At 43.8% G+C, this 11,194-nt stretch overlaps 1 protein-coding gene and 1 long non-coding RNA gene across 2 annotated transcripts in view; both read left to right on the top strand.

The window, feature by feature from the left end:
* The first annotated feature begins 224 nt into the window (after window positions 1–224).
* LOC117518522 lies at window positions 225–878 on the top strand. The gene is made up of 2 exons (XR_004563006.1): window positions 225–340; window positions 829–878. It is a non-coding gene; the product is annotated as an uncharacterized LOC117518522 (long non-coding RNA).
* Window positions 879–1,171: 293 nt separating this feature from the next.
* The window catches only part of LOC117518074 (fibulin-2-like), a 52,325-nt gene continuing 42,302 nt past the window's right edge, over window positions 1,172–11,194 (top strand). The window contains exons 1-4 of the mRNA XM_034179140.1: window positions 1,172–1,339; window positions 3,113–3,238; window positions 8,881–8,947; window positions 9,025–9,204. Of these exons, the coding sequence (XP_034035031.1) occupies window positions 1,172–1,339; window positions 3,113–3,238; window positions 8,881–8,947; window positions 9,025–9,204 (541 nt within the window). The remainder of the gene's footprint in view (window positions 1,340–3,112; window positions 3,239–8,880; window positions 8,948–9,024; window positions 9,205–11,194) is intronic.

Genomic DNA, 11,194 nt, shown 5'->3' with positions numbered 1-11,194 from the left:
AATTTTTTTCGAACATTTCAAAATTCTCTTTGCACAATTGCACACGCCGGCGCACGTCTCATGTTCAGTCTACACCCGTTAACAATGAATTTACTCTCCTGCATGACACAGTGCATGCAAGTGCATGTGTATCAAAGTCGTACAAGTGTGAGGGGGCCTTAACACTCCGCCATGACGCTGCTAACGCTCCGCCATGACACATGCACATTGAAGTCAAGGGGGTTGCTGAGTGTAGGAAAGTGATGAGCCCTGACACCAGAACACCATTTGAAATCAAAGATCGTTTTGTATTTGTGTGGACACGGCCTGAAACAGGGGCTGACAGGCCTTGTCCAGCCCTGTAATCACTAGAGGCAGGCGGATCGATTCTAATATTGATAATATCGATACCAATGCTGATATTGATATTGAACGATCCTTGTGTAAAAAGATCAATACTCACGCTTTTTTCTCTCCCGCACGCACTGACTGCTGCACACGCAGATTCATCAAAGTCTATTCTCTGTCTGTAAGAGCAGCACTGCGCTGTGTCACACAACACGGAGCAGTGCACCCTTGTATTGTGGTTTGTCAGCCCTCTACCTCAGTAGATTTTAAGTTGTGTTGAGTGATATTTTTTAAACAAAAACATTGATTGTGATAATAAAGTATTTTATTGTCACATACAATGTTTGGCAAAATTCTATCCTAGGTCTTTTGGATCCTTTGGCTCTATGAAGCTTAAATATGACAAAAGTATCGGTATCAGTTATCTATATCGGTGATACTGGGCCTGTATTTATTTGGTATCGGATCAATACCAAAATTCCTGGTATTGCCCACCTCTAGTAATCACCAGTTTGAGATCCCTGCTTTAAAAGAAATTTTACCTTAGAGAATGAAAATGAAAAATATTTGCATTTGGCACAGAATTTGCATACTCCTGTATTTAAGAATGTAATCTGATTATTTTATCTATAGTTAATGGAAACACTACAAAATGAAGAGTTTGAATAAAATATCAGAGACGAAGCATTTGTTCATGTAGTATATTTACTCCTGTCTGAATTTACGTCTTATTTTTTTCTTACAGTTTAGTCGTTTTGTCCTTTTATTTTACTAGCTGAATTGTTTAGCTTGCTTGTCGAGCGCGTGTCCTAGTTAGCTTCCTGGCTATCTGGTTTATGATATCATGGGAACCTTCGGGGTTCCCGGTGTGGGATTTGTGGAATGGGAAGTGCAGAATTCCCCGACAGGAGGAGGTGGAGTTTCTCAGAGAGCTGGAAATCATCTGGAGAAGATAGGAAGCAGATCCTGGCATCTGGAAATACAACAGCCGTTCTTTGGTTCACGCGAACTGGTAAGAATGTTAACATGTATTTGTTATTTTTTTTTAACGCTGATAAACGCTGCTGCTCGATTTCAGTGAACTTTTTTTTCTTGCAAAGGTTTTTCAAAAACCCGCTGTACAAAGTGTGTAAGCTTCTTCAACATTTAAGAGGAATTAGTTAAAATTCTGTTTTCTGTAATGTATATCCACAATAGTTACAGCTAAAACTGCTTCTTTTGTTCTTTACTTGAAGTTGTGGGGGTTGACAGCTGGAATAATTACAGGCTTCCTCATGATTCCCCACTGAGACGGGCACTGTTGTAGGGGAGACCGGGTACAGTTGTAACACGCTTGATTTGACACTTGCACCAATTTGATCCCTGCGTGCCAATGAGTAAAGAGGTCGTAAACTGTAAACTGCGTGCCAGTACACAAAGAATACTTTGAAAAATTCTAAATTTGTGGTTTGCATTAATTTCATGCCACTTGCGTGAGCTGGTCGTGCACATTGCGCAATCTATTTGAAAACACTGTGTGTCAATGCGTGTCATTGCGCGCAGGGCATCAGAACCTGAAATTAGATTATGATAAGATGTTACATTTATAATAAACATAATACATGATCTAACTCATGAGAAGGAATGAAAATGCAACTGTTTTACCAATCCATTACAATATACGAGGTCTGTTAGAAAAGTATCCGACCTTATTATTTTTTCAAAAACCATATGGATTTGAATCACGTGTGATTACATCAGACATGCTTGAACCCTCGTGGGCATGCGAGAGTTTTTTCACGCCACATCTCACTCAAGCCCTGCCCACAGGGAAATGACGTCACCAACACGCGTGAAAAAACTCACGCATGCGCACGAGGGTTCAAGCATGATTGGTGTAATCGCACATCATTCAAATCCATATAGTTAAAAAAAAATATATGTGTCGGTTTCTTATCTAATACACCTCGTATATTATAAATAATGATCTTTGAGACAAGATTCCAAATGCGTTCTCCACCACGCGACACGCACGAGACAACCTGCAGCTGTAGGTAATTTCTCTGTGATTTTAGGAGCAATGAGAGATTGGTTTCATCAGCCAAATTTGGAGAGCAAATGGGTTATGAGCTACGAAATGATTATTATGTCCGCCAAGGACATAATAAAATCATCAGTGTTTATTTGTTTGTCTGCCTGTTAGCAGGATTACGTCAAAACTACTGCATGGATTTTGCTGAAATGTTCACCACAGATAGATATTAGGCCATGGAAGACTCCATTAAATTTTGGAGGTGATCCGGATTCTGGATCAAGATTTAACTTTATATAGGCTTTGAAGGATTACATCAAAACTACTTCAGGGATTCGCACCAAATTTGGAACAGAGATAGCTATTAAGGCATGGAAGACCCCACTGAATTTTGGAGGGGATCCGGATTCGGATTGGCGGACATCAAAAATCTGTAATTGCTCTTGTTTTGTGTGCCACTGATTAAGGACAGAGATGGTCAATCATGTCATTGAGGGTGTACAATCTGCAAGTTTTCCTTCCAAACAGAATAATTCCTCTGCTCTATATGAAGAAATCCAATGCAAATTGGTGAAGTGAGCTGGTGCAGCACTTGATTGGACTAAAATCCTCCACGGCACACGGTCTCTGCTCTCATCAAAATCTATTGGAGTAGAATTTGACCAGATTCCTTCACCTCTTCAGTAATTACCTCAATCTGTTAGTCCCTCTGCCCTCCTTGACTGAGGGATCGGCAGCAGTTCAATTAACCTCCTGCCTTCCTCACTGATTCAGATGATGGCTCAGCTGTGCACGCTGCTGCCAGTCCTGTTGGTGGTTTCAGTGGCCGAACCTCTGAGCAACTCTGAGGGAAATGAAAATGAAGTCTCGAAACACAACGAGGTGCAAACCACAAGCCAGGTCAGTGACTGAGAGGCCCTGGGTCTTTATTCCCTGCTGGCAGAAGGCCCGAAGGGGGATTATGTTGTGGCTATTTCTGTCTGACTGTCCATCCGGTCATCCCAAAACTATTCTATGTATTTTGAAATCAACTCCTCTCAAACTTTTAGGAGGAATTTCATGAAACTTCCTACAAGTCCTTGTTTTAGGTTGGTAATATGCATATTATCATATCGTTTGAGTTGCGTCCATTTTACCAGAGTTATAGTCCTTGATTAACAAGTTTCGTGAGTGGGTTCCTGCATTCTGAAATCAACTCTTCACACATTTTTAGTAGGAATTTTGGGAAACGTGGTACAGTTCCATTTTATAGGTTGGTAATACACATATTGTAATACTGTTCAAGATTGAAACACTTTGGCAGAATTATGGCCCTTGATTAACAAACCTAGACACTGCCACTTTCATGAGTTTTTGCCTGCATTCTAAAATCAACTCTTCAGACATTTTTAGTAGGAATTTTGGGAAACTTGGTACAGTTCCATGTTATAGGTTAGTAATACACATATTGTAATACTGTTCAAGATTGAAACATTTTGGCAGAATTATGACCCTTGATTAACAAACCTAGACACTGCCACTTTCATGAGTTTATGCCTGCATTCTGAAATCAACTCTTCACACATTTTTAGTAGGAATTTTGGGAAACTTGGTACAGTTCCATGTTGTTGGCAGTTTCCTCGCTTGCGAGGATAGTGGGAAGGCCTTTTTTTTTTTAGTTTATTTTCTACAAGCCCTCTGGTGGCTGAAAAGTCCGATGCGGGATGCACAAGACCTGTTACACTTGGGGCAAATGAACACTTGAGTAGGCTGGGCTTGTGCTGCTGCCCGCTCTTTCTGTCTTTGACGCTTCTGGCGTGAGGCCTCACTTCTTTCTGCCTCAAACTTCAGGCTGGCGGATTTGATGCTGGAACGCCAGCTGAGTCTATCTGTAGCTAAATGCTGCCATGACTGATGCTGAATGCCTGTAAGGGAGAGCTGTTTCTTCAGCTGGTCCTTATAGCGCTTTTTGGGGGCCCCTTGGTTTCGTCTCCCTTCCTTGAGCTCGCCAAAGAGAATTAATTTTGGCATGCGTGTATCATCCATCCTGGCTACGTGACCTGCCCAACGAAGCTGTTGTTTGAGTATAATAGACTCCATGCTGGGCAATTTGGCTCTGGTAAGGATGTCCTCATTTGAGACGTAGTCCTGCCACTTGATCCCGAAGATGTTTCGGAGACAACGCTGATGAAAGCGTTCCAGTAATCTGATCTGCTGGCGATACAGAACCCAGGTTTCAGCTCCATACAGGAGGGTAGGGACCACAATGGCTCTGTAGACCTACACTTTTGTGGAAAGGCACAGTGCATGATTCTGCCAGACTTTCTTTGACAGTCGACCAAAAGAACTGCTGGCCTTGGCAAGGCGACTGTCTAGGTCCTTGGCAACAGATGCGTCGTTTGAGATAACACTACCGAGATACGTGAAGTGCTCTACTGCATTCAGGCTGGTACCCTCGATGTTGATTTGGGGTGGGGTATATGCTGTATGGGGGACCGGTTGATATAGCACTTCTGTCTTTCTCAGACTGATGGTGAGGCCGAAGGCTCTTGCTGCTTCAGCAAAACAGTTGACAATGTGCTGCAAGGCTTGCTCCGTATGGGCGACGAGGGCGCAGTCATCTGCGAAGAGCAGCTCCATGATTAGCTGTTCTGTGATCTTAGTGTGGGACAGAAGGCGCTGCAAGTTAAACAGACTTCCGTCGGTTCTGAAGCGGATATAGATGCCGTCTGTCAAGTCTTCTTTGGCCTCACGAAGCATCATGCTGAAGAAGATGGAGAACAGAGTGGGCGCGAGGATGCAACCTTGTTTGACGCCATTTGAGATGGGGAAGCTGCCGGACAGAGTCCCGTTGTACTTCACTTGTCCCATCTGGTCTTCATGCAGCTGGCGGATGATGGTGAGGAGCTTTGGAGGGCAGCCAAGGTGTGCAAGAATCTTCCACAAACCCTCACGACTGACCGTGTCAAAAGCCTTGGTTAGGTCTATGAAGGCTGCATAAAGGGCCATGTTCTGTTCTCTGCACTTCTCCTGGATCTGTCTCAGGACGAAGATCATGTCGGTGGTTCCCCTGTTGGCCCGAAATCCGCACTGACTCTCGGGAGTATTTTCATGCGCTATGGTAGGGGTAAGCCTGTTGAGCAGCACTCGAGCCAAAATCTTACCTGCTATTGAGAGGAGAGTGATGCCCCGGTAATTAGAATAGTCGGACTTGTCGCCCTTGTTCTTGTACAGGGAGACAATAACCGCATCCCGAAGGTCATGTGGAACCATTTCCTTTTCCCAGCAACTGGAGAAGAGAATCTGAAGCTTGTCGAGGACTGCCTCACCTCCATTTTGGTACACCTCTGCTGGGATGCCATCTATGCCAGGAGACTTCCCTGGATTCAGCTGCGTGGTGGCCTTTCGGATCTCTTCAAGTGTTGGGGGGTCATCAAGTTCCCATTTCACCTCCACCTGGGGAATCTTCTCGATTGATGACTCTTGCACAGTGCGCTTGTCACTGGAGAGGTTTTCAAAGTGTTCTGACCAACGCTGCATAATGGTTTCCTTGTCCGTCAGAAGGGTGGAGCCGTCTGAGGAGCGCAGGGGTACTTGCACTTGATGTGCTGGCCCATGGATGGTCTTAAGGGCTTCATAAAAGGAGTGCATATCTCCGGCATTGGCATGCTGTTGTGTCTTCTCTGCAAAAGCTAGTCGTTCTGCATTATGCAGAACTTGCTTTGCAGTGTGGAGCAGGCATTTCTGTAAGCTGTCTTGGCAGAGTGGTCATCAGGTTTAGCATCAGACTCATCAAACCAGTCTTTATTTTTCTTGGCTGAGAAGCCCACTACTTCTGCTGCCGTCTCCTGAAGGATGGTCTTTAATCTCATCCACTGTTGTTCAGGGTCGTCAGCCAGGCCTTCTTCTCCACCCAGTCTCTCCTCTAGTTTGGCCTGGAACTCCATTTTTGTGTCTATGTCTTGCGGCTTGTGGACTTGTAGCTTCTTAAACTGTGGGCCTTTCTTCTTAGGAGGGGGCTTGAAAGTGAAAGCAGTCTTGGAACGGACCAAGCGATGATCCGTATAGCAATCCGCACTAGGCATCACCCTAGTATGTAGTACGTCTCTTCTATCACGCTGTCGCGTCAGAACGTAGTCCAGAAGGTGCCAGTGTTTGGAACGTGGGTGTCTCCAGGTTGCTTTGAATCTCTCTTTCTGTTGGAACAGGCTGTTGGTGATCGTCAAGTCATGAGCAGAACTCCAGCAGCAGGCGGCCATTGTCGTTACAGTTGCCTATGCCATGTTTCCCTAGCACGTCCTCATCAGAGTCGTGGCCCACTCTGGCGTTGAAATCTCCCATGATGAGGAGCTTGTCCTGGGTGTCGACGTGCTGTAGAAGGTTGTGCAGATCGCTATAGAAAGCCTCCTTAACTCTGATGTCGGCCTGCATGGTTGGGGCATACACACTAACAATAGTGGCAAAATCCTTGTTGTTGATGGGGAGCCGGAGTGACATGAGTCAGTCAGAATGTCCAGCTGGCAAACTGTGTAACCTATGTGCTATGGCGCTCTTAATCATGAACCCGACCCCTGAGAGTCGAAGATCTTCTTTAGCCTTCCCTGACCAGAACAGTGTGTAGCCTGTGCCTTCCTCGTGAGTGACCCTTGGTCTGCAAAGCCCACCTCGCTGAGTGCAGCAGTGTCTGTGTCAAGCCTTGCTAGCTCTTTGGCAACTAAGGCTGAGCGTCTTCGAGGACGATCGCTATTGTCTGAGTCCATCGTGCGTACATTCCAGCACGCAATTTTCAGGTTCTCTGTTTTTCTTTTCGCACCGCGTGTAGTGATGCCCGTTGGCAGCGGTGAGCCAACCGGGTCTTGTGAGACAAGCCATGTTTAGACCACCTTTTCTAGGTCTGTCTCCATGTGGAGCAAGCAGGGCTATCCCTAAACAGGGCTGCTTGGTCACCCAGGGCCCTGCCGGATGATGCTGTTGTCTCGGGTCAGCAATCAAACGACCATAGCTCCTGAGCCGCCTGCATGCAGGATTGAGACTGCAGCTCCCAGTGCCATCATGCACCTGCTGTTTTCGCCTCTTCCCATCGCTGCAGGGCTTTCCTTCCCGCCTGCGCTCGTTGCTTAAAGTGGGGGTCAGCTCGCGCACACCAATTCCTCTCTTTAGGCAAGGTGGCACTCCACAGTGGCACAGACAAGCTGAGATGGCTGTGGTGACCACCAGGCTGTAGGTTTTACATCAGAGTGACCTTCTCCTAGCCTCTGGCTAAAGAACCTTCCTCGGAGGCACGGGGGCAGTAACCCAGGCTGGGGGTTTAACATCAGGGTTTTCCTTCCCCTAGATTGACCGCCTTAACAATGCTAATGAGTCCCATCTACTCACTGCTATAACCCAGTCAGCTGGGAGGCTCGTGATGGCGGGAGCGCCTAGATCCCGTATAGGTCATGGACCTACCACTGCCATACTTGAATAAACAATGTCTGTGTTGTAAAACAACAACAACAAAAAACACAAAGCCAACCTAGTCAAAACCAAAGTGAGTGCAGCTCCAGGAAAACCTACCTGAAACAATCTAAAACTGACTGAAAATAAATCTGACTCAATCTAAACCGAAAACAATTCATCTAGCGCAACGTAACTATAGCTTGTAAGCTAACAAACGGAATATCAAATCAAATCAAATTTATTTATTTATATAGCGTCAAGTCACAACAAACAGTCGCCCCAAGGCGCTTTATATTGTAAGGCAAGAGCCATACAACAATTACAGAAAAAGTTCCATGTTATAGGTTGGTAATACACATATTGTAATACTGTTCAAGACTGAAACATTTTGGCAGAATTATGGCCCTTGATTAACAAACCTAGACACTGCCACTTTCATGACTTTATGCCTGTATTCTGAAATCAACTCTTCACACATTTTTAGTAGGAATTTTGTGAAACTTGGTACAGTTCCATGTTATAGGTTGGTAATACACATATTGTAATACTGTTCAAGATTGAAACATTTTGGCAGAATTATGGCCCTTGATTAACAAACCTAGACACTGCCACTTTCATGAGTTTATGCCTGCATTCCGAAATCAACTCTTCACACATTTTTAGTAGGAACTTTGGGAAACTTGGTACAGTTCCATGTTATAGGTTGGTAATACACATATTGTAATACTGTTCAAGATTGAAACATTTTGGCACAATTATGGCCCTTGATTAACAAACCTAGACACTGCCACTTTCAAAAGTTTATGCCTGCATTCTGAAATCAACTCTTCACACATTTTTCAGGAAACTGCCTACAATTCCTTGACATGTTATCGGAATGTAACAAGCACTTGTACCAAAGCAGCTTTTGTCAGTGAGGGATATCAACCAGAAATAGAGCTCTCTTAATGTGTTTCTAACACCATGATTTATGAAAATTTGCACAATTTATTCATGAATATACAAACTGGTGGATGTGTATGAAATTCATAACCTCCTTTGTTGAGATAAAAATCTGCGCAAAGAACTTTTAGAAATGTCGGCAGTCCTTGATGGATTTGAAACTTTTTTTTTTGCTGTTTTAGAACCAAGTGATTGAGAATGCTGTTGGAAATCTCAGTGTGACTACGCCAGTCTTCACCATGACCACGTGTAAGTTCTTTTTGCTTGTGCTGCTTTTTCTTTTCGTTTGTCTTCCTGTCCTGATGTTGGCGTTTGTTCTGGAACAGCGGCAGTTTCTTTAACTGCCACGGTTTCCTCGCACCCCAGCCTTGCACCCCGTTGTCCAGGGAACCAGGTGGTGCTGAAGAGCGACTTAGGCTGTGGTTGTCTGTCCTACATGGTGAAAGATGGAGATGACTGCACGTGCACTGTGGGCTTCACTCTGAAGGGAGCAGCAGAGTGTCATGGTGAGAAGGAGTTTAGATGCAAAATGCTGCAAGTCCAAGTACATGCACAGATTTACGGAAATAAAATAAAAATTGGTGTGTTCAAATTCTTTATTATTTTGCACGCTAAGCAAGTGGATGTTGGCTTCAACTAAAAAAATGTGGTTTTCAAGTTATCGTGATTTGCAACAAAACTCTTCATTTGAGTTTTGAGATTTAAAAATAGCAACCTGAAGGAGTTGCACCTTAGAACCCATCTCCAATTACTGATTTTTGACACTGATTTCAATCTCTATTTCAGAATTGAAGAAATCAGGCCCAGTTTTCAAAAATCATAGCTAAACTTTCCATAACATTACCTATTTTAATCTGATTGCATACCATTGTAACCTATTATTGCTAATTACACCTGCTTATGTAAAGTTCTTATGATACGATTCTCCCGCTTCATATTGTACCTGATTGTCCCCTTTCACCAACATGACTACCCCCCCCAATCTGCACCAGTTAAATCTACACATTCTCACACCCAACTCTTCACATATCTGCTCGTGGTCAGTGTGTTGTGGGTCTGTCTGATCATGTGTTTGTAGTGGTTTCTGTGCTGTATTTGCATGTCAGCTCTGTCTCCCGTGTGGCATTCCGCCCTTTTATGTGTGTGTGTGTGTGTGTGTGTGTGTGCGTGCTGGGATGTGTCTCTGTATCCTTTTTGTGTGTGCGTTTGTGCATGGTACCTGGTTTATGTCTGTGTCTGGTATATGTGTGTATGCGTGTTCGTGTGGTGTTTGACATTTGTGTGTGATCTGTCGTGTGCACCTCTGCTCCCCTGCCTCTGACGTGTGTGTGTGTGTGTGTGTGTGTGTGTGTGTGTGTGTGTGTGTGTGTGTGTGTGCAGTGGTGGGCACAGTTCCGATAATCCGATAACCGATAATTATCGAAGATAATGTTTTCATTATGAGATTATTTTTTAAAATAACTTTAAAAACCATTATCGGACTAATTATCTTGCGATAAATTTTTGTCCGATAATTTTCAGACCGATAACGTGATAAATAAAGCTGAACAGCTACAAATACTTATAAAACTTAAAATCAGTTGAGCACCTACCTGTTAAATGTTCCGTAGCTGATGTGTAGTTCTACCCTCTGCAAAACAGAGAAGAGCTGCTTTAAGAAGAAACCACTCTATCTTCCGCAGTCAAAGGAGCTTTAAACCAGTTGTACCACTCTTTAATTTGTGTGACGCCCATAGCATCATCACCAAAAGCCGTCTGAATCTTCCGAATGGTTTCCACCTGGCTGTCGCCCAGTTTTTGGCAAAATTTGATGCAGTAGCGCTGCTCCACTCGTTCCGCCATTTTTCTTGGAATGACAAAACGCCTGCGCACGATACACACCTCACACAAAGGCTGCCTACCAGAAAATGATGCAATCGACAGGCGTGGCAAAGTTCACACATGCGCACGAAGGTTCAAGGTTTGCTCATGCAAACACACGTGATTCAAATCCATTGGGTTTTTGAAAAAAATAAAAAGGTCGGAAACTTTTCTAACAGACCTCATATAATAAAACGTTCACACAACATCATAAAACGTGCGCACATTCTCTCCACATGCAAAACATTTTGTGATGACACTTCCAGGACTCCGTACAAATGCCTGTTTTTACAAAAAAAAAAAAAAAAATCAGTGTTTAGCAGAGGCACATTTTACCCAGAATCCTTTGCGATCTGTCTGTGTTACAAAACCTCAGAATTAGTGCATTATTCAACATTAAAAGATATATGTTATATTTTAACTTTGTACAAATGACAGAATTGACATTAATGGAGTTATTCTATCGGTATTAATGTTATTTATAAATCAAAACCATAAATCAGCATTGCTTTATTTTCCAAGACCTCCGCCTGATCGGAGCATTGTGATTGGGTAGAGAGCTGGGCTTTATGGCTGCTCTCAGCTTGCTTCTGTGCTGGAAGCTGTGTAGTAAACAAGAGCTTCCAGTAGGGGCAA

The sequence above is a fragment of the Thalassophryne amazonica genome, chromosome 10, assembly GCF_902500255.1.
Source record: "Thalassophryne amazonica chromosome 10, fThaAma1.1, whole genome shotgun sequence".
NCBI classification, from domain to species: Eukaryota; Metazoa; Chordata; class Actinopteri; order Batrachoidiformes; family Batrachoididae; genus Thalassophryne; species Thalassophryne amazonica.
This window is presented reverse-complemented; position numbering and strand designations above follow the sequence as displayed.